At 44.9% G+C, this 24063-nt stretch overlaps 1 protein-coding gene across 3 annotated transcripts in view; it reads left to right on the top strand.

The window, feature by feature from the left end:
- Positions 1–24063, top strand: part of RPH3A (rabphilin 3A) — a 756965-nt gene that overhangs the window by 428225 nt on the left and 304677 nt on the right. For all 3 annotated transcript variants that reach the window (XM_069214805.1, XM_069214806.1, XM_069214807.1), the window contains exons 4-6: positions 447–579; positions 5743–5829; positions 14769–14937. In XM_069214805.1, the coding sequence (XP_069070906.1) occupies positions 447–579; positions 5743–5829; positions 14769–14937 (389 nt within the window). The remainder of the gene's footprint in view (positions 1–446; positions 580–5742; positions 5830–14768; positions 14938–24063) is intronic.

The raw sequence follows: 24063 nt of genomic DNA, 5'->3' as shown, positions 1-24063 counted from the left end.
GTTGTGGTTTGGGGAGGTTGGCATTGATGTTCCATTAGCAATTGTTTCACCTACTGTAATAAGATGCTGATGGAGAAAATAGTAAAAATGTACTTAACAAAAAATAGCACACCACCAAATCATACTAAACATTGTATTCCTACATGTCCATTTATTTGTTTTTTGGGGGCTGACATGGCATGTCACATTGGGTACAACTATCCAAATCATCAAGGGAGAACTGAGAAGCTCTGTAATATATATTTAAGGTAAAGTAAAAACCTATGGATACAAATGGAATTAGTATTTTAGTATATTCCACAGATAGATTATATTAGGGCACTATTTCTACTAAAATCCATTTATACGTTTTTACATCATATTTGACTGTATTTTTCACAGTTATTTTAATTATATTATGTCACATGGTTTCATTAGTTTCAAAGACTTCTGCATATTTTTTGTAGGCGACTAGTGGGCCGATTAGAAGACATGCGTAAAAACGTGGCTGGTGATGGTGTGAATCGTTGTATCTTGTGTGGAGAACAGCTTGGCGTGCCGGGATCATCAACATGTGTAGTTTGCGAAGACTGTAAAAAGGTACACCTAAAAAGATATTTTCAATAATTCATATGTGTTAAGAGCCACATTCCAATGTGTCCATTTTTACTCATGCCCCATGCTGGTCACATCTTTTTTCTTTCTTCACACTTACCTTCCTTGCTTTGCTGTCTGCAACCCTACTTTAATTTTTTCTTCTGCCCTCATTTAATTTGTCCCATTCTTGCTTTTATTTCCTCACTTTACCTCAACCTCCAGGAGCTCTTCATTTTTACTTCCATTTCTTCCCCTGTGCCCTCTACTATCACATTCTTAACTTCAGTTCCCTTCACTTTCAGAATCTTTACTTTTGTCTCCACAGGCTTTACTTCCACTCTCTCAAGCACTTTATTTATCTTTACTTTTATTTCCTCACTTCTTTTGTTTCCATGTTTTCCTTATTTCCACTCTTTACCTTTTAGTTTGATTCCTTACTGTGTCACTCTTCCCGCCCTCTCAATCAAGATTTCTGTTCGACTTGTATTTCCTTCTTTCTGTCATTACCACCATTCCTTCTAATATCCTTTCTTCAACTCTCCTAATTTGTAATTCCATTTACCCTGTACTCCTTTCAGTAAAATTTGCTAGCACTCCTTAACATGTTTGTTCCTACTCCCCCTTCAAGGTATCCATCTTTGCTTCTTTACTTTTAGCCTTCTTTGCTCTACCTTTTCGATCATTGTCATATTTCTACATGTACCCCTCACTTCAATTTCACTTCTAATTAATACCTTGTGGCACTGCTATTACTGTTTTCAGTTACATTGTGCTTATGCTCCCTTCTTCCACTCTCTTAATATTTACTTTGACAGCCCTCTATATTATCTTCACTTTCTTCTTATGACTATCCCCATCTTTGAACATTTTTCTTGTTGTGCTTTCACCTAGCACCCTCAATCTTTACACCATTCTTGGCTATATCCTTGCCTTTACTACTATTTCTAATCCATCACCCTTTCTGACTCAGTCTGTATTTCCATTTGTATTTTGCTCCCTTGCCTTCGATAAGGACCGCTTTGAAAGAAAAGTGAAAGATAAAAAAATTATTTAAATTAGCTCTATGTGGCAAGACCACACTCTTTGTATAAATTAGCCATAATCAAGCTTGTTGAAGTAAAAATGCTGTGACCTATGTATATAAAAAAGAGAAGCTTTAAACCGCCATTCTGGTTAAAGCACTTTAGTTTTTAAAGTGTGGCACTCACTTGCCTTTTTTTAGTAAAAAATGTAGAAAGAGATCAGTCAGTACTTTTGGAAAATGATCTAGGATAGTTGACAACATGAAACTGTGTAAATAACAATAGGGATTAGCATAATCTGTCTGGGTTTCCAAAGTTACCCATAAAGAAAAATATAAAGGAGAGTATTTCATTTTCAAATATTTTGGTTGTAGATCTAATAGTATGCAGCTGTAATTTAACTCTTTCCTTAACTGAATTTGAACACTGGATACCTAAATAATGTACCTGAGGATTGTTTCAAACCAGTTATAATAACCAAACAGAGAACTAAGGCAAATGTATTTATCGGAACATCTTCTTGAAAAATGTATTATATTTATTTTTTTATGATCCTTGCTAAAATTGTCTTCACTGTTAAAATAGTTAAGAATGGCTATAAGGGGGATATTCAGATGGGTATTATTTTAAGAGAAAAGTAAAGAAACTGTAAACTGTTAATAAATACTGAGACTTTGGAAGACTATACCTAAATATTATACCTGAGAATTGTTTCAAACCAGTTATAATCACCAAACATAGAAGTAAGACAAATGTATTTATCTGAACATTCTCACATACCAGTATTTAATGTATACCTTAGCACCTGGTAAATATGTTTACTTCAAAAAGAGGCTGGCAATGTAGAATAATGCCTTGACACAAACAATAGGTGGCATAAGCAGAAAACCTTAATTAATTATCCCCAAATTGAAAAATGTATTTTTTTTATCTTTTGCTAAAAAGGGCTTCACTGTTAAAATAGTTAAAAGTGGGTATAAGGGCGTGTATTCAGATTGTTATTAAATTGAGAGAAAAGTAAAGAAACTGTAAGCCATTAATAAATACTGAGACTTTGGAAGAGTCATATGTAAATGAAAGGTAGTTTGGGAATTTTGGTTCCAATGCTCTGCTATTTTATTGACTGAAAAATTGAATGCAGGATTCTCCAACAAATAGCTCGTGAGCTACTGGTAGCTGTCCTGTGCACAATTAAAAGGTTTTACTTGTTAGAATGAATACAAGTATTCAAAAATTGAAAAGTGTGATTTGAAGTCAAAAATGTGTGCATTTCCAGAACTCATAACCTGATGTTTGGTGAAAAATGGTTGAATTTCTAAAGTATATTTATTGCTGATATTTGAGTGCTGAATTGTGGGGCGTGGGAAAGACCTATTTCTAATATGATTACCTTGGCACCAGGGGAATCGCAAACATTGCTATTTTGTATTACCCATGCGGAGGCTTTCCAAATTGATAAAGCTTTTTTTTTTTTTTTAAATATTGCTGGCAGTCCTGCCTGGTACACTGATGTGATGACTGTTGGTAATGTTGCATGGAGTAACCACTAATTTAATTGTATCCGATGTGGTCACTATTACAACACTAATACAACATCAATATAATTTATTAGTAACTCCAGATGATTTACATTTAAGATAAGTAACTCATAGAAAAGAAAGTGTTGGAGACTCTTGATCTAATACTCAACCTATCAAAAACCTTCTTCAAATCAAGTGTGAGAGTAGGTATGGGAGTAGCCAGAGTAAAGAATAAACTAATTATATAATGTTTTCCTAATTGTCATGTAAGTGGCTAATAGTTTACCCGTCTTACTCTGATCACAATTCAATTACACAGACGTATATAAGTGAAATATAAGTGAAACATTATCTTTGTCTTGAACAGATGACCGTAAGCCTTTTCTGAAGTCTTCTTGTTAAAGTTTGTTTAGTTTTAACCAATGTAAGTGTAACCTTTGCTTTGGAAAAAAAAAGAATGCATTTCAAAGATATAATTATTAATATGAATTACCTGGAATAGTTTAAATATATGTTCTTGTATGACATTTTTAGAGGATGCCCTAAATGAATTCTAAGTGATTTCTATAATATCTATAATAGGATTGACAAATCTTCATTAAAGGTTTTAGATTTAGAAGTAAACTATGCATTCTTCAATGAACTAAAATTAAATCTCCAAATAGGCTTCCAATTTTGGAAAATAAAATGAGAATCTGGTATGACAAATGCATGGCCAAAATCAAAATAGCTTTAATTTTGTAGAGTGTAGAGGATTAGTTTTTAAATGTTGGAAAGCAAAAAACAGCAATTCTAAAATTGGAACGGAGCACATGGAGGAAAAAGATAACTCACTAGATTACACATTAAACATGCCCCACATTGGCCTCCTGCCTTTTTGTCTCTAATGCCTACCTGTAACCCGCTTTGAAGATTTTGCAGAGTGGAGGCCAGGTTTGCGTGGGCCGAGGAAGGCTCAGATAGTGGACCGGTTACTTGGGTGTCAGTGACACAGTGGTGTTGTGGCACCATTTAATTGGATGTGTTTCACCAATCACAGAATGCTTCACCTCACTTCTTAAGCCATTGAACAGGCAAGGAAAGTTGAGAAGAGGATTGAAAAAGGCCCGAGGATCCACCAGTGGCACTGTACCCCGTATCTGGAGCTTTGGTATTTCACCCATCTTGACTGTTAACTCTTAGACTAATGTTCCCAGGCCTAGTAGAGAGCTTGCTTGGAAGGGGCATTGGAGGAGGGGTCCCTGTGGACCTCTGTTTGACTGGTCCTGCTGGAATAAATATAGGAATGTACACAGAGGACCCTTGTTGCGCACACCCACCTTGCCTAGGTGGCCTGGGAGAGCAGATGGGGAGGGTGGTCTGCAATGGAGGTCCTGCAGAAAGTGCTGAAGGAGAGCTCCAGGTTAGGAGATCACCAGGACTGGGCAGGAGGTCAAGCCCAGCGCCTGTAGAGCTAGTCTGCTGCTTTGCCAGAATGGGGGAAGTTGTGCTGCTAGAGACTGGGAGGGCCACAGAAATCCTCACAGAATTACTGGGCCATCAAAACAGTTGACTGATGGAGTCCATCTGACACACAACACACCAAAATGTGTTCAAATTCATTTAGAAGGATAAAGATATTCAAATTTGTTTGTGCTGTTCATGCACAAATGAGAACACTTTGCAGCAGCTCCCCTGTGGTGGTGGGCACCTACCGCTGCTGAGAAAACACTGGCATGGCACTATGCACTGAATTGCTCCTCTGAAGTGGGCTGAAGTTGAGAAAACTTGAATGAAAGCACTCATTCCCATAATAAGCCACTTCTTTGAGTTACATTCACTCTAGAGGATTTGAGATTGATGGCTGTAACAGAGAAAACCGTATCAGGCGGGTGAAGGTGCTAGAGGGTCCCTTATCACTTGAAGGAAGCAGTTGTCTATTTGCTCTTTAAGTACCTCACAGGGCAGGAGCACAGAGCAATGGGGGCATCAGGGGTAAATGAAAGCTCTGCTAAGACAATCAAAAAAAGAAAAAAAAGGGAAAAAAACAAAGTAAAGAAACTTAAATATGAATATGGAGGCTCCTTAAGGGGGATGCAACGTGTTCTGCAGAGAAAGCATCCTAGTTGGTAGACAATGAGAGCCATAAAACAAATTTGACTGTGAACTGGAGTCTACAAACTCTTATTTATAAGATTGAAGTCCGTTGCTGTGATAGGACAGCTCCTTGGCAGGAAACCTCATGATCATTTTTCTTCATTAGCTTTAGGTTTGGCCATTATTATTATTTCTCTGTTTAGTGAGATACCTTATGTTATGGTACATTTGTGGCTTTGCATGTATATTGTTTTAGATATTTTCAAGCTGGGACATCATATTAATTCCAAACTCACAGGGTTGTTTTTTACATATAAAGGTAAATGTTAAATTCTATAGACCTTGTACTGTGAACACCTGACAAATACAAATCCATGATTTTCTAAATGTTGTGATTCATTTGACCTAATGTTGAAAACCTGTGTTAAAGGTATGGAGCATGAAAAGCTATTTTCTGAATGACATTTGTGATGTTAAAATGTAACCGACAAAATATTGATCATGATTGTTTGTTTCATTAACACGTTCAAAATTTGATTCTTTCACAGAGTGTTTGCAAAAAGTGTGGAGTTGAGACTCCAAATAACCGTCCCCATTCTGTCTGGCTGTGCAAAATCTGTAGTGAACAAAGGGAGGTAAGTTCTGTTGCTTTACTAATTGCATATTCCTCACCTTGTAAATATCCTCAGATGTCAGACTGCATGCGGATGATTTTTGGCACCTTACTAGTTCCTTCTTGTGCACCTTTGTGTCCCAAGGATGCACAAGGGCATCCAGCTGGGTTACTGCTAGTGGGTCTGCCCTCTTGACAGTTATTCCTTCTGATCCTGCTTTGGATTCAGCTCTGAATCAGGATCCAATTCTTGATTCACTGGTGTAATTCATGTTAGTTGTTGCCATGTTGATACTGACTCCAAGCCACCAGACGTTGACTCTATAGTGCTGTTTAATTTGAAGCCAAATCAGTCCTGACCTTGTACGAATCTGCATGTGAGGTCAGTGCCTTTGTGCCCATCGCTTCTGACTCAGATAAGACACTGCCTCCCCCTAGAAGTCACCCACTTGAACAACTTTTTGGGTTGGATTCTGGATACTGTCAACCTACATTTGGGGATGATGGGGATTGTAGAGCGGATTTTTCCTTACACTATGATGATAACTTTTACATGGCCTTACAAGACACCAATATGCTGAGAAGTCATCTGACATGAGTAAGATGTCCCTCCCCTTGTCCCTCTACTGAAGAGTTAGCGTCTTTTGTCATAGTCATTAGAAGGGCAGTGGATGTATTAAACCTGCAACTTCCTTCATTTGAAGTAAAAATGAATGTGTTTACTGAGGTTTTGCTACTACAGCAGTCCTCATCATAACCTCTCCTCGCTTTTAATGAGGTGCTTACTGACACCCTCATGGGTACTTGGGTGAAAGCTTGCAATTGCCCTCTAGTCAACAGCCCAGCAGCACGTCGCCACAGGCCAGCTCCAGGCAACCCAGCCTTTTGATGGAGCATCTTACTCCAAAAAGCTTAGTGGTAGAGGCCTTCACCAGGGAGATCAACCCAAACTCCTTTGCTATGATCCCACCAGATAGGGAATGAAAGAGAATGGACACCTTTGGCAAGAGAATGTTCTCCTCTGCCAGTCATTGCCCTCAGATCTGTCAGTGCCAGCTGTTTGCTAGGATGTTACTCATGTGATTAAATACGTCATGTGCCACGGACTAGGCAGAACTGACTGTCTAGGCCTGGCAGTGAGCACACGCATGGTGCTATGATGCCATGCATGGATGAGTGCTACAGGGTTTTCAGGAGAAAAGCATCACTTATGGATATGCCCTTCAATGGGTCTTGCCATTTAAGTCAGAAGACTGGCTCCGCTATATGGCGCTTTAAATATAGTAGAGCAATTGCACACTTGCCTCTGCCTTTCTACACCTGCAAACCAATACCCCCAAAAGTTTCACCCCTTTCAAGGCATTACTAGAGGTTTCACTTTCAGATAACTCTAATGTTCCCCGTACCAACAGCAGGCAATGCAGTCCTTTCAGGGCTGCCACAGGCAGTCCAGCAGGCAATGTCTAGGCCAGAAGAGGGCAACAAAAATCCCAGTCCCACTCCACCCAGCAACATCCTCAAAGCTGCTTTAGTTTGGCCTTAGTGGCACATGACGACACTGTGGGAGGCAGGGTGACTTATTTTCTCTATGAGTGGTAAGCAATAATGTCTGTCAAGTGGGTTCTGCAAATAGTCCAGCAAGGCTACGCCCTGCGATTTCTTTCCGTCCTGCTGCCTACTCCAACTTCATCAGAGTGGCTCTCATAGAACCATTTGTGTATTTTGCTGCAGAACGGGAAGGCTCTCTTATCCCAAGGAGCCACAGAAAAGGTTCCTACTTTGGAAATTGGAACTGGAAGTTATTCTCATTATTTCCTAGTGCCAAAGAGGGTTGAGGCCTTTGCCCAGTCATAGATATTTGCCCTCTCAACTTCTTCCTGCCAAAAGACAAATTCAAGATGCTCACCATTTCCCAGATTCTCTCTTCCCTGGACCCAGGAGACTGCATTGTGACACTGGACCTGCAGTACAATTACTTCCATGTTCTCCTCCTGCAGGTCTACAGGTGCTGCCTGTGGTTTAAGGTGGGCCATTAGCACTTTCAATTTGCTATGCTGTCGTTTGGCCTCACAAGTGCCCCTTGGATGTTCACGAAGGTGATGGTGGTGGTAGCATCATATCTTCGAAGGTTGAAATACTAGTCTTTCCTTGATTGGCAGCTGAAGGCAGCTTTGCCAGAGTCCGTCGTAGATCATCTCCAGATGAAGAGGAACCTTCTTATCTCTTTTCGGGGTGCACAATAAATGTGACACAGTAACGCCTAACTCTTTTGCAGAGGCTCGTCTTCATCAGAGACCTCATGGACATGGTGTAGTTCAAGCTTTTTTTCCAGGCTGAGTGCAGGATATTTGGACTATAATCACAAAGTCTCAACCTCAAGCCTGGATCTCAAAAATTTACAGCTTTGAGGCTTCTTGGCCTGTTGTCTTCCTGCATCCGTCTTGTTGACCATGACAGGTGGCATATGCGGGCTCTGCAGAAGGATCTGAAGTTTCAGTGGACTCGGCACCAGGGGAATCTTTCACAATCCATACGAGTGTTGGAGGAGATTTGCAATGATCTGCATTGGTGGCTGCTTGGCTACAATTGGACCAGCAGCAGACCCATTTTGTTACCCTGCCCCGAGCTGATGGTGGTAATGGTTACATAACTACTGGGTTGTGAGGTTATCTGAGAGTGGTGGAGCTCAGAGGAATGTAGCCTCCACTGGAATTGTGGGCCATTTACTTGATGTTGAAGGCCTACCTGCCAAGCATCAGTGGGAGTCTGCTTCAGGTTCTCGCAGACAACACTACCACAATGTGGTACTGCAACAAACAGGGTAGTGTGGGGCCCCAGTTCCTATGCCAAAAGACCCTTTGCCTCTGAAATTGACTGAATCATCCAGGCATTTCCCTGTTCATAAACCACCTGAAAGGATCTTTGAACTGCAGAGCAGACAAAATCAGTTGCAATGCTTAGCGAACCACGAATGACAGCTATATCTGCAATTTCTGGACATGAGCAACTGTAGTCCTATCAAACTGCTGCTTCAGGAGGATCTTCTGTCACAGCAGTAGAACCCAGCCTTGCACCCAGGCCTGCACAATCTGCACCTGAATGCATGGAGAGTGAGTGGAGGCAGTTGACTACTTGTGACGTCCCTGCAGAGGTAGTGGGTGTTATCCTGGCAGTTAGGTGTCCCTCCATGGAATCTATTTCTACAGGATGTTGGAAAAAAGGTTTGACGCTTGTTGTAGTACCTCTGATACAAACACATCACAGGCTGAACTGTCAGATGTGCTACTTTTTGTTTTGTCTTTGGTCCAGCAATTTCTTGCAGTGGGGCACTGTTAAACATCATTTGTCAGCCCTGTCTGCTTTCTTGAGATTGCTGGGCCAACCATTCTCTTCAAATCAACTATTGTGATATGTTTTCTTAAATGTTCGGTCTAATTTATTCCCTCAAAAACCTTTGTGATGCCACAGTGGATCGTTAACGTGGTCCTTACTTTCCTGATACGCAGCCCTTTTGAACAACTGCACAGTTGTCCCCTTTATTTACTGACCCTGAAGGTGTTTTTCTAAATGCAATAATGTCAGCCTATTGGGTTAGTGAGCTTCAAGCTCTCTCTGTATAGCTGCCTAATACCACTTTCTTTCTGAACAAGCTTGTACTCAGGACCAAACTGGACTGTCCATTACTCTTCTCATGTTCTTTGCCCCACCTGATTCCTTGAAAGAGGAAGAAAGACTCCATCGCTTGGACCAGTAGAGCACATTCAATTTCTACATAGATCGTACTAAAGATCACAGTTGCAAGACCTTTTGATCTGACTAAAGCTGTTTTAAGCTGCCTGGACTAAAGTTTCCCATGCCTACTGCTAGGAAATGATTGATCAGGAATTGGAAAAAGAATGACAGTGTCTCTCTGTGGTTTCTCTTTCACTGCTTTCTGATGAGATATCCTCTTGTGCAACTTGTGTGTTTGGACAACCTTGGAATATGAGTTCTCTTGTCTAGCATGCTACATTGGTGCCTAACTGCAGCAAGTGTGTGCACATTGTGTGTACAAAATAGGTGTACACCATGCCGCACTCATGCCCTCTTTAAAATTGTTTCTGAAGATGTGTACCTCAATATGGGGTTTAAGGGATTGCAATGTGTGCAGCTCATGGTTGTACCATGCTTGTTGGTATAGGTGTCCTTGGACACCTGTGAGAGAGTGGAACAGCTTGTCAAACACTGGCAGCAGCAGAGACCAACATCAAAGTTGAGGAATAACCTAAAACAATAATCTCTGCTGCCTTTTTATGATTTGAGGGATGCTGCTCATGAATTTCAAATCTGAGAGCAGACTTGGATCTTTACATAGGTGTGTCACTTACATGCATGTTACATAAACAGAGCAGAAGTTGTCCCTCTCAAAGTTCCACAGAGTGCAGTGCTCAATTTGTAGAAGAGTAAGTGCCGGTGACAAAACTTGTTCTCAGAAGTCAGCATAGGGCACTGGCGCACTGAATAACAAGGCTGTATGGTCTAAAATAAATTACATGCTCCTTTAATCAACTACCAGACACTGCCTGTCCCTTTAGCTTACTCTTGTAAGGGTACCATAAAACACAGTTATCAGAAATTTAACAGTTAATAGCCTAACACCCTACGGCTGGCAAATTAAATATTTATTCAAAGGGAAACTACTGCAGCAAAATGGAGAGTTTGCATGCTATCATATTATCTAGCTGCACTCAAGCTTCATTCCTTGAGTGTTTTCCTAGACCACATAAGAATAATAATGTCAGATTTGTTTCTGCCATGCATCCCTGCCCTTCCCACAAGCAGGGCTGAATTATGGAACTAAAAGCAGCCCTCGCAATAATTTGTAAACTAGCCCCGCTCCCTTCTTCTCTTCACGCTATCTCTCTCTTTCCATCCATTCATTCACTTGCCTCTCTATAATCACTTTATCTCTACTTCCCCTCTCCTTCGGTCTCTTTTGAATCTCCCCTTTGCTTGCAACAGCTATTCTCGAGGAACCGGGGCAAAGTGACAGAGGTACCAGGCTCAGGCCTGGGCTTTCAAAACTGGCCTCCAGCCCACCTGGGAAATGCCCTGTGGGAAAAAAGGCCAGTCCAGCCTTGCCTGAGTCATAATTCCCTCTGTATCGCTGGCCCTAAAGTAGCGTTCTGGCGCCCCGGCCCATTCAACCAGTAGAACACCAAATCCTTAATGTAAGTCCAGTCACAAACAGTTTTACAGCATCAAAGAGCAAAACAGGTTAAAATGTGCATTTCCCCTAAACCTTTTTTGTACAGCTTAAATTCCGGGTCATTTGTATGCCCCCTTCATGTAAAAGTGTCAGATGTCTTGCTGCTGCTGTTGTTTGAAAACACCAAATGAAATAAATCAATGGGATTTTAACTTCTCGGATCACAGAGCGAAGGGATGGTTTAATCAGCCAATCATTTCAACTAGGCTGATCATTATACATTTTAAATGTCAACAGTGCCACCACATTTTTTGACTGAGTAAATAGTTTTCCGTTGTTCCCTTTTATCGTATGTATAAACAGATGCTACATCTGCCTACAAATTCGTAATGAAAAGTCAACAAAATGCTGCTTTATTTTAAACATCATTGTGACTTTGCTCACCTGATCTGTGGGATATTGTTGGGAATATTATGCCAATTATTTTTTTGATGCAAGCAAATATATCTCCTGCTATTTCTGATGCAATAGATTTTGGCACGGGTAGACAGAACTAGTTCTCCAGCTCCTTACCATTATCCATCCTGTGTGCAATGTTTCCCCAGTTCCTCCTTTGTTCTGTCACTCCTCCACATCTTCATTGCCCCCTCTGAATATATGATTTCCCCCCCACGTCTTCCATTGCTTTCCATTTCTCTCCTCATCCATTGTTTTTTGCCCTGTCAGTAGCATAGCAAGAATGCCACATGCCTGGTGCTAGCAGGAAAATGCCCACTTAGATTGCTGCTTGGGTAGTAGATACAGCAATTATTGAGGTCCAAAGGGCCCCTGCACCTGCTGAACCAAAGGTAGCTACTCACCTGCACCTCCACCAGTTGTTTTCTCCCACCTCTTCCTTTTCTACCATTGTTTTTGCCCCTCCAACAGTTGCTTTGTTGCTCAACTACCTCTTCCCACACCTCCATTGTGTTTTGTCTCACCACCTTCCAGCTTCTTGCTGTTGCTTCCCTGTCTCTCACCTTACCATTTTTTACTTCTTAATCTGTTTTGCAAAGGCCCATTATCTGTATACTGCCACTCGACTATGTTAACCGGTGAGCCTTAGGGTGGTTTTCCCCCTAATTTCTTTCTTCCTCCTCTACTTTTTCTGACCTCGTTTCTGCTCGTATTAAGACTCTGCACACTTTACCACTGCTATCCAGTGGTAAAGAGTGTGTGATCTCTCCTCTAAACATGGTAAATTTGGCTAATCCCAAATTTGCATATTAATTTACTTATAGGTCCCAAGTAAGGTGCACTATATGTGCCCAGGGCCTGTACATTAAATGCTTATTGTGTGCCTGCATCACTGATTGTGCCACTCACTTAAGTAGCCCTTTAAAATATGTCTCAGACCTGCTGTTGCAGAACTGCTGTTTCAACCTTGCAAGATTAACCTCTTGGCAGGCCCAAACCCTCCTTTTCATTATATGTAAGTAATCCAGGAGGTAAGCCCTGGACAGCCCAGACGCAGGGTGTAATGTATTGAAAAAGTAGGACATGTACTTTTAAGTTTTGCATGTCCTGGTAGTGAAATGCTGTTAAATTAATTTTTCACTACTACAAGGCCTATCTCCCCCATACAAAAATGTTGGAGTTGCCTTATTACATTTCATAAGTGCAATTTCCAAATGGGAAGAGATAGCCGCTTCAAGTTTGGTGTCTTTGGAATCACAATTTAAAATTCTAACTCATGGTGACGTTGGATTTTTAAATTGCAATTCAGAAAATGCCACTTTTAGAAAGTTGGCATTTTCTTGCCTTAGCGATTTGGTGGTTGCAGTTTATCTCAGTGGGAGCTTAGGTGTGACTTAGTGGTCCATTTAGGACAGGATGGGAGGGAGGAGCTGGACACAGCCTCACCACCCCCTGAACAGACTGTGTCCTGTCCACATAAGGGGTTTAAAAACCCTGTATATTCACCTCAGACAGCGTGGAACCACTACAGGGGATGCAGGGAATTCCTTGCACTGCAAAGCCACTGTCTAGAAGTTTCTCCCACATTACAGAACCAGGGCACCAAGGTATAAAAGATGGACCTCATACACCACCCCTTCCACACACTTCTGGACCTGAGGAAACTTTGCCATAAAGAAAAACTGCTATGCTGCTGAAGACTGCCACTCTGCTGGACTGCACTGTGCTGGACTCCTGCTGAGCTGTCCTAACTTACTGCCTGCTTCCCTCTGCTCTCGGTGAGAAGGACTGAATCTGCATTTTTTTAACCCAGAATGACTCCAAGGGTTAGGTAACTGGCTTCCTGATCTGAAGCCTCTGGGACATAACAAGCGTCCAACCTCCTTGAGCCTGCACCTAGATTCTGCCATCTGTGCATCTACCCTGCCAAGCTGTGTCACGCCAGCCCTGGACTGGCAGTGGGCCTACGTTACTTTACAGCAGATTCAATGCATCTTTTTTGCTGAGTAGCGCTTCCCCACAGGGAAAAGATGCATCTCCTTGGCTGAGTGGCGCATCCCCGAGAAGAACTGACGCATCACAGCTGCTGCATGGATTGGGCTCAGTGCACAGACCTGCATTGCCCACAGCAGTTCTCAGAACTGATGCATCGTCCTGGTGAAGCGGTGTAACCACAACTCAGGTTCTTGCATCTCTTCTTGATGGCAGCCCTGACAATGATGTTGTATTGCACATTGCAGACTCGTACGCACTGCATCCCCAATGCCAGACTTCGCATCGCAAGCCACATCAATGAGATCCTCGATCATGACGCAACAGGACCTCGCACTTCAGCCTCATACTACCTCGGAACCAACGCATCACTTTGGATGTATGGCGCACCTTCAATACTGATCTACGCAATGCTCCGCAACCAGGATTTGAGGTACTCTGTACAGCTAGCATAAATGGATACCTGTAGCTGACCTGCACTCCATTAGGGTCAGCCTGAACTTGTGACTTTGTCCTGGTCTGGTGCGACCAAATATCCCCAGTAGCTTTTTGTGCTTTTTGGTGCTATTTTCACTTAAACCTTTAAAATTCAAACACTCTGGTTCTACTAATTGCATTATTTGTTGTTTTGGTCTTGTTTTATTTATTAAAAACGACTCTATTTTTCTATTGAAGACTTCTTTTGTGGTGTGCTTTCACTGTGTTACAGTTTGAAGTGTTGCACAAATACTTTACACATTGTCTCTAAGTTAAGCCTGACCACTCTGTGCTAAGCTACCAGGGGGTTGATTACAATTTCTTACAGACCACTTGCACCTGAAATGCTTATTTTTTATTCTAAGTATGCCATTTGAAAATGGTAGTCGACCATCTTAAAAAAAGACACTGGTGCTTTGTGATAAGTAGCTATGATTTGTGACTTCATAGTATATGTGTACACACGTGCTGCCGTCTTGGAATGTTTTTTTTCTGAAAATCATTTTCTTAATGGCTGCCCATGTGTGCATGCTTCATCATGTACTAGCGGCCAACCGAGTGTACTCATAAAGACAAAACATTACAAGATGACTACCAGTGTGTTTCCATTTGATTATTTGATATTCATTTTTCAATATGCTTTACAAATGGACATTGGCACGGTCAATAGCTTACCCTCTTATTTTAAACTCCATATCTTTGGTTTTGCCAATGCTTGTTTGCCTGCCATTAGTACCTGTAAATGAGAAAATGTTTGAGAATCAGTGCTTACATTTATTTTCAAGAATTGTACACATTACTAAGGGACATGAACTCATAACACACTTTCTACTCATATTTTTCCTAAGGTTTGGAAGCGTTCGGGTGCTTGGTTTTTTAAAGGTTTGCCAAAGACCTTTCTTCCTCAACCAATGGCAGTAAAAAAGACCAAACCACAGCAGCTACCAAGTAATGATCCTGCCTTCTCTGAGAATTCCTCTTCGGAAACTAGACCTTACCCACGGAATCAAAGCCGAGGTAGGATGGGCTTTTATGCATGAAGAGCCAAATCGTGTGTAACAATTCTAGAGCATTTGTATGTTTATAACAAAAAAATGAACAATTACTTACCAGTAATTCTCAATACCCGACATTTGTCCTCCTCATTTGTCTTTACACTGTGAGGAAATACCAACACAAGAAATTGGCAGGCACAATTACATGCTGCCAGAAAGTAAAGTTTATTACAACTGTTATCTCATTGCTTTTTCTATAAGTGGAACACCATTTATTGTTCATAGTATTTGAAAGCATGTCCAATTTATAATGAGGCAAAAAGGTGTTAGAAGTTGCCTATAGGGCATTTTGGAAAATGTACTGCAAGCAACCACCAGCTGCTTCAGCCCTGGGTTCTCTTACCACTCTGGTCGACCCTGCTGCCAAATTACCTGGCAAATCTAAATCTTCTATAGAAGAGGTTTGAGAAACCGCAGGTCGTACCCATCTAATGATAGTGAAGGAAGATGGTTTCTTCCCTCTACAGCAACACCATAGGAGACAAACAAGCATTTAGAGGATCTGAATTCTTGAGTTCTTTGTAGATGAATTAACAAAGCTCTTCTTACCTTGAAGGTTGATGGAACATTATCTGTGGACTTTAAACCAAAAGAACAATCTTCTGAGTGGAATGAAACATAGATTGAATTTTTGGTCTAAACTTGGGATCTTGATGAAGGACAATCTTATCTGGAAAAAATTTAAGAAAAGGGTAGGAAATGAGTAAAGAAGATGACTCCCCAATCCTCCTCACAGAAGTAATTGTGATGAAGAATGCCACTTTGGCCGATACCCTTGACATGTCCACTTGCACTAAGGACTCAAAGTCTTCTTTTTGTAACCCTTCCAAAGTTCTTGAGAAATCCCAAGCTGGAATAGAACACGACTCTCTAGGATATATTTTTTTTAAACTGTTTTTATTGGCATGTTTTTATAAGACAATGGAATATGCAAGTCAGATTACCAATGGCATCGAGTAGTACACCAGATGTTTCGGCTCCTCCCCTTTTCCATCACTGATCATATCATATCTCAACAATTAGGAGCACAGCAAGCAACATAAATTTCAAAATCCCATCTAGAAGTGGTGCAGAAGCTCACTGAATTATGATACTTTGTATCAAAAGAATAACATTACTAACAACTAAACTATGGTGGTCATTATGAACACGGCGGAAACAACCGCTGTGTTCATGTTGGCGGTCAAAACACTGACCGCCAGCGACCCCAGAACCCCGCCGGCCAGATAATGAACATTTCTGTGAGCCAGCGGGCGGAAAACTTGTTTCTGCCGGCCGGCTTACAGAAAGGCTCGGCCAGGACATTGGCGGTGGCTCCACATAGAGCCGCCATCAATGCCTCTGTGCGGCAGGTGCAGTTGTACCCGTCGTGCAGATCACCGCCCGAAAATCGGTCAGTGACCTGCGCGACGGGGCTCTGCACCGGGGCCCCTGCACTGCCCATGCAAACTGCAGGGGCCCCCAGGGGTGCCCTGGGGCACACCCTCTGCCAGTCTTTTCCTGGTTGGATATCCCGCCAGGAAAATACTGTCGGGAAATGAAACCTTATCCGCAGGGCAGTGCAGCTACCCTGGCGGATGGTGTTTCAACCCGCCGCCAGGCTGCCTGACGGCAGGAGCTTGGCGGTGGGTGACTGCTGCCGCTGGCGGCCGTCACCATGTACATTATATGGTGGTTTGGCCCGCCATGCCGGCTGGCGGCTTCAGCCGCCACTGCCGGCATGGCAGGCCAAACCACCATGATCATAATGAGGGCCTATGTGTCCTAACCCTTGCAGCGTGGTTTACAAGGTCTGAGAATACAGCAGTCATGAAGACATCACACCCACCCTCGTTGCCACATACCTAGTCACACTTCCCTCCCAAGTCCTGGTTCCTACACATGGAAAAGGTGCAGAGCCCTAAAACGCGGGCTACAGGCTGTAAGCAGTAAGCCCTTTGAGAGGAACTTCACCAGTGGATCCCAAATGTAGTCAAAGCTTCTTCTGGAGTTGTCCATTCTATCTGTTAATCGCTTCATGGCAAGGCCGAGCCATAGTCGAGTATACCACAATGCTATTTGAGGTGGATCTGTTTTTTTCCAGTATTATGCTAATGCCGTCTTTGCAGCTCCTACTGCCAGCCACATAATGGAACGATCTCCCTGTGTTTGATGTTGCAGTACCGGGGCGCGCAGGCCCAGTAAAAAATGTGCCGGAGATGACAGGATGGGGTAGCCCAGAATCTCTTTTAAATGTGACAGGATTTTGTTCCAGTATGGGCGGATAGCAGGGCAGTCCCACCAGATATGCCTAAAATCTCCCAACATACCACAGCCCCGCCAACACCTGTCAGATAATTGGGGATACATTTTTTTAAGTTTCTCTCAGTAGAGGTACCAATTGTAGAGTATTTTATAATGTGCTTCTCTGGCCCCCATGGAGCGATTATATTTGCTTATGTCCTGAAACAGTTTGTGCCAGGGACCCTTCCAGACCTGGGAGCCCAGGACTTGTTCCCAGAAAGGAATGTGGCGGGGGACATAAGCGCGTTGCACCAACAGCCTGTACAGTGTGGAAATACTATCCCTCGCTACCCTTCCTTCCTGAACAAACCTCTCAATGGGAAGAAGCTCCGTGGTGGCCGCCATTCACATTTGAGGCTGAGTAACTCAATGCATTAATTGAGTGTAATGGAAGTGCTCAGATTGGGGTAGTTGAAGTCCCTACAGTAACTTTCGAATGTACGTATATGTTTCCCATGATATAGATCAGCAATCGTCAGACGACCTCCCTCCCTCCACTTGTCAAATGGACCTGGGGTATCTCCTTGAGGAAAGGCCGTATTATAGTGAATGGGGGTATGAGGTGGGGGAAAAGTTGTGAGCTTATAGGCTCTTTTCACTGTGTCCCATACCTTAAGGGTGGTAGCAGTGGGGGTGCTGAGATATGCGTTCTTCAGTCGGTCCCCATTGGGCTTCCAAAGCACGTCCCATAGTGTCCGTCCCAGCACTGCCCCATACGTAGCCACAACTTGTCTGACTCCCGGAGTGACCACTCAGCGATGATGCAGAGTTGTGCCGCTCTATAATACATTAGGGGATCTGGGAGTGCCAAACTGCCCTTGTCTCTGGAGCACATAAGCAATTTATTCGAAAGCCGAGCTCTAGTGCCTTGCCATATTAACCGAGTGAACATAGTGCAGAGCTCTATGTAAAAGTCATTAGGAATGTCGATAGGCAGGCTTTGGAACAGATATAAAAAGCGTGGAAGTATCGTCATCTTAATGGTGTTGATGCGACCCAACCACATAAGCCAGAGCGGCGACCATCTCTTAAAGTCTGCGTGTAAGGTCCTAAGAAGAGGTGGAAAGTTGGCCTTAAACAGGTCGGCAACCTTGGGGGTGGGCCTGACTCCCAGGTACGTAATTTTGGCCCATACAAATGGAGACGTGGAGGCAAGCACTCCCATCTCAGCAGTGGGTATTGTCAAGATGAGGATATATGATTTCCCCTTATTCACTTTAAAGCCTGCTACCTGCTCAAAAAGACTCACCTCCTCTTGAATAGTCAGGAAGGTTGTATGTACGAAAAATGTCTTCGGCAAACAGTGAAATTTTGTGTTGGTCGGGACCAAACTGGATTCCTTGAAAATTCGGATAAGCCCTTATCCCGGCTGCCAGAGGTTCCACACTAAGTGCAAAAAGCAAAGGGGAAAGGGGACAGCCCTGTCTTGTTCCCCTTGACAAGTCAAAAAATTCAGATGACACCCCGTTTACCAGTATTCGTGACCGGGGACACGAGTAATTGCTCATTAGCATTTCTATGAACTGTTCCCCGAACCCAAACCTCTGCAGAGTCACCACCAGGAAGGACCACTCCACCCTGTTGAAAGCTTTTTCTGCATCTAGCGCCAGTAACAGCACAGGTACCTGTTTCTTTGCTACTTTTTCCATCAGGTGAATGACCCTTCTCAAATTATCATGCGTTTGCCAACCCTTGATAAAGCCCGCTTGATCAGGATGAATCAGATCCGGTAACAACCCCTCAAGTCTCTGGGCTAAGATTTTGGAATATAATTTTGCATCGAGATTAAGTAGAGTGATGGGCCTATAAGAGGCACAGAGCTGAGGGTCCTTCACCTCCTTGGGAGTAAGTGTTATCAGGGCGTCTCCCATAGTAGGGGATAGTGTGTGCTCCGTTCTTACAAAATTGAACGGGTCAGTTGGGTGGTGTGTTAGCTCCGCACCAAAGGCTTTGTAGAAATGCGCAGTATACCCATCGGGACCCGGCGCTTAGTGTAGTGGAAGGGAGTCGATGGCCTCCCGTACTTCCTCTGTGGTGAACAGGGCCGCCAGGAAGTCGTTGGTATCCCGGGAAACCTGCGGGAGGTGAGTTTGTTGCAGGTAGCTCTGCTGGGCGAGGGTGTTCGGGTTATCTGATTGGTATAGTCAGGTATAGAATTTCCTAAAAGCTTGCGCTTTCTCCTAATCTGAATAGTGTTCCCCTGACTCATCACGCACTTGAGCTATATAGTCCTTAGCTTGCTTAGCGCGTAATTGCCTCGCAAGGAGTGTGCCTATTTTGTTCCCCTTTTCATAATGAGATTTCTGGAGTCCCAACAGTGCAATTTCTGCTCTGTTCATGTATATAGATTGCAATTTGCCTTTAATGGAAGTCACTTTCTTCTGTCCCTGCCAGGTAGGGGAGAGCTTATGGGCCTGTTCAGCTATCTTCAGTTCACTTTCTAGAACCTGTCTCTCTTTGGATTTTAACTGGTAAAGCGAAGACGCTAATGAGATGCATGTACCCCTGTGGACAGCTTTAAATGCGTCCCAAGTAGTGGGGAGGGAAGTGACCCCTGCTTTATTATTCTGGAAAAATTCTCTGATAGCTCTCCGCAATTTGTCTCGGGTCATTGGGTCACGGGTTAAAATGTTTTGGAAGTACTACTGCCTGCTCTTCGGGTATGGGAGGTTCCGTTCCAGACCTACCTCCACCGGGGCATGGTCAGATATAATAATCGGGTGGATTGTTGCCGATCAGAGTCTGCCGAAGGGGTAGACTCAAAAATATGTAGTCAATCCTTGAATAGGCTCTTTGAGAGTGGGAGAAGAAGGTATAATCCTTCACCGTGGGGTTAAGCGTGCGCCAAGATTCAAAGAGACCTAGCCTATTAAGGACCGTCTTAATTTATTTTGCAAAAACACTTGTAAGCAGTCTCTAGGGATGTGTTGTGTCTTGAGCGACATCCCAAATCAAGTTGAAGTCACCCAGCAACACTATTTCCCCCTCTGCAAATCCCCCCCAACACCTCCAGGAAACCCAAGAGAAACTGCGTTTGGCCACTGTTGGGAGCATATAGAGTAGCCACCGTACAAGTCCTTCCCCCCCACGATGCCCTTGACCATTAGAAATCTACCCTCCTTATCCTGTTTCGACCCTGAGATCTGGAAGTGTATAAGTGTATGGACCTGCGGAATAGTAGGGTGACCCCGCAGTGTTTTATTGTCCGTATGTATCTCCGGGTATTGTTTATGGTGCAATCTGTGTCCCTCTCCCCTCTTGAGATGTGTTTCCTGCAGGGCCACAATATCATAGTGATGATCGTCAAAGAAGTTTCTCAACTGCGACCGCTTATTGGGTGAATTTAGCCCCTTAACATTCCATGTTACAATGTCTAGCATCCTGTCAGTGTGACCAAGAGCTCCTCGCCTGTGTTAACATCTTTCTTAGGCTGCCACTCGGGCTCCTCTCATTTCCCAGTCCGCCCCAGGCCCCCTGAAGCCACCCGACCCTCCCAGATGGTTCGACCACGCTACATAGGGAGAACAAACAGTAACCAAACATAGAAAATAACAACAGAACAGGAAAAAAAACCTACACTACAGGGCGCAGGTTCTCAAACCTCCCTGTGGTCATCATATTAGGAATGGGTGTTCATCCGTGTCCACCCCCCACAAGACCACTTTTGAAGGCTCTGTCAAAAGCAGGGACCTCCATTATCGCTTGCCAGTAGGGTGGTTCCAAGCACGCCGAAAGCGTTCGTCCTGCGGGCGCTCCTGTGTCCAATCAGAAGTCCCTGGGCTCCCCCGGGAGTTTGGTTCCCTCCCCCTCCTGGGACCATTGAGATCTCCCATGTGGCCTCCATCTGAGAAAACCTCCGCAGCCCCTAACTGATCTTGCAGCTGACACATGCCATGCAAAGGGTTTTACATCTTGGGGGTCTTCCACCCCCTCCTCGGTTGCCTCCATTGATCCGTAGAAGTGGAAGTGGAAGGGTCATCCCAGCACTGCGATTCTCCTGCACTCTTCTCCTGTAGCCCCAGTGAGGTCGCCGCCTCCCCGAAATCCGTGAAGTGGTATGACCTGTTGTTGAGTTCAAAAGCCAGGCCGAAGGGGAATGTCCATCTGTACCTAACATTTTTCGATCTCAGCACATCTGTAACTGGACGGAACTGCTGCCGGTGGAGTAGGGTTGCTGGAGCAATGTCCTGGAATAAGGTGCACTGTGCCCCTGACAAGACACAAAGGGGCTCATTCCGACTCCCGCCGGCGGCGGTAACCGCACGCCCAGCGGGAGCCGCCGAATGACCGCGGCAGCCATTCTGGCTTTCCCGCTGGGCTGGCGGGCGACCGCCAGAAGGCCGCCCGCCGGCCCAGCGGGAAAGCGCCTTCAACGAGGAAGCCGGCTCCGAATGGAGCCGGCGGAGTTGAAGGCGTGCGACGGGTGCAGTGGCACCCGTGGCGATTTTCAGTGTCTGCTTGGCAGACACTGAAAATCAATGTGGGGCCCTGTTAGGGGGCCCCTGCAGTGCCCATGCCATTGGCATGGGCACTGCAGGGGCCCCCAGGGGCCCCACGACACCTGTTACCGCCATCCTGTTCCTGGCAGCAAAAGCCGCCAGGAACAGGATGGCGGTAAGGGGGTCGGAATCCCCATGGCGGCGCTGCTTGCAGCGCCGCCGTGGAGGATTCCCTGGGGCAGCGGGAAACCGGCGGGACACCGCCGTTTTCCCGTTTCTGACCGCGGCTGTACCGCTGCGGTAAGAATGCCCATGGAAGCACCGCCAGCCTGTTGGTGGTGCTTCCGCGGTCGTTGGCCCTGGCGATCGGTGACCGCCAGGGTCAGAATGACCCCCAAAGTCTTGCCGCCTCACCTGTTGGAGGATGCGCTCTTTGACTTGGAACAAGCACAGTTTCACCAGGATGTCTCTGGGCCTCTTACCCTCATTGACTGAGCGACTCCTCACCCTATGGACCCTTTCCGCCTGCACTGCCGGATGCTCATCGCCCAAGAGGGTGGAGAAGAGACCCACCACAGAGCCTCCAGATCTACTCCCTCACTGCCCACCTCCAGCGCCCTCACTCTGATATTGTCTTTACAGGAGCGGTTTTTCAGGTCTTCGCATTTGAGTATGGAGAGCTGGAGTTGTGATTTGAGGTGTGTGACCTCTCTCTCCATAGGACTTACTTGTTGTTTCATCTCTTTGACCTGCACTTCTAGATCTAACGTACGGGTCCCCACTGAGTCCACATCAGCCTGAAGAGAGGCCAGTTGATTATTAATGTCCGATTGGAACGTATGGAGTGTAGTAGCCTTAAAGACAGCCGTGAGTTCTTCTCGCAATTCCACCTTGAAGGTGCGGATGGACGACAGGAGGTCCTACTTCGTTAATGCCATGTCGCCTGTCTGTGGCGAGCGAGGCACACCCGTTCTGGCAGGTGCAAAGTAATTTGAGACCCTTTTGGTTTGTAGCCTCCGTCGTGGCATAGGCGCCCCCCAGGTCCTATTGCGCTTGTGCTCCTATTGCCGCTTTGTTCACAACTCCCTTCGCTTGACCCCCATTGCTCCTTACCGGGGTGTGCCTCCCAGCATCAAAATCGCCATCCGATTTGCTATTACAGGGGAGGTGGGTACGTCATGCCACCCTTTGGCCATGCTCGTCTGCGGGGCCTTTCAGGCATGCTCCTGGTGTTCTATCTTTGGGTGCCATGTTGAGGTCAGGCAGAGGCGTCAGGCAAGTTCCATCACCAGGCATCCAGGGGCCCGCCACCGCCCCTCCACTCCTTTCTATGGGGCCACGTTCTGACTCCCCATCGGGGCACCTCCGGTAGTTCCCGGCTCTCTCCCCCTGAGGGACCGTCCCGGCCTCCCGCATCGCTCTGGTCACAGCCGCACAGCGTCCCCTCTGCGTGGCTGTCCAATGCTCCCGGGGAGCCTCATGGCCCCCTTACTGGTCCACAATGGAGCCCGCTGCGTCCCCGGCCCAGGGCACCCCTCTTCCTCTCCGGGCCGCTGCGTGAACACAGGCCTCAGGCCTCCTGGCCCGCGCTCCAGCCCTCTGCCGCTCATGTCAGCGAGCGCACCCTCGACACCCCTACCACCGCTCACCTCACCCCTGGGACTCCAGACTACATCCCCGGGGCATGACTGGCAAAAGGCCCCCACCAAGATACCGCTTTTACATGTCTGTGGGGTGTTTTATGCAGAGCACCCGGGAATCACGACCGGACGACCATATTGGTTGGCCCCGCCCCCCACTCGCTATGATTTTTTTTAGTGGAAACTACGTAGAAGTTTCCTAACTAAGGGAAGAATAGGCCACAAATCACCCCTAGATTTGCTACAATATCTTATCGCTGCCCACTGGGGCGAAAGAGTAATTGGGGCTAATTCCTTAGCAAACCCATCCCACAAGAAATTCAAAATTGTGAGCCACTACTGGATCAAACTCCAAGCCTGAACACCAAGAGCAAAAATGTTTCCAATGTTTATCATAATCTATAAGGGTAGAACTCTTTTCTCTGTCTGGAAATTCGCAAGCCACTTTCTGTGAGCAACCTAACCATTACGAGCAAATGGTTTCAACCTCCAAGCTGTCAGTTTTATCTGACAAAATTGCATAAGTGACAATACTGGGAATTGAGAAGGGCTTGGGTGCAGAGGTAGAAGAAGGTATGGATGTGATGCTAGCTATGTCAGCAAGGTAAACCAAAGGAGCAATTATAATTACAGTTATTGATTCCCTCCAAATCCCCTGAAGCACCTTCTGGTGGAAGGGGAACAAAGGGATAGTGTGTGACAAATACTGATGCCAAGTAGGGGTTG

Source organism: Pleurodeles waltl, chromosome 11, assembly GCF_031143425.1.
Source record: "Pleurodeles waltl isolate 20211129_DDA chromosome 11, aPleWal1.hap1.20221129, whole genome shotgun sequence".
NCBI classification, from domain to species: domain Eukaryota; kingdom Metazoa; phylum Chordata; class Amphibia; order Caudata; family Salamandridae; genus Pleurodeles; species Pleurodeles waltl.
The sequence above is the reverse complement of the archived record's forward strand: the minus strand, read 5'-3'. Positions and strand labels throughout refer to the sequence as shown.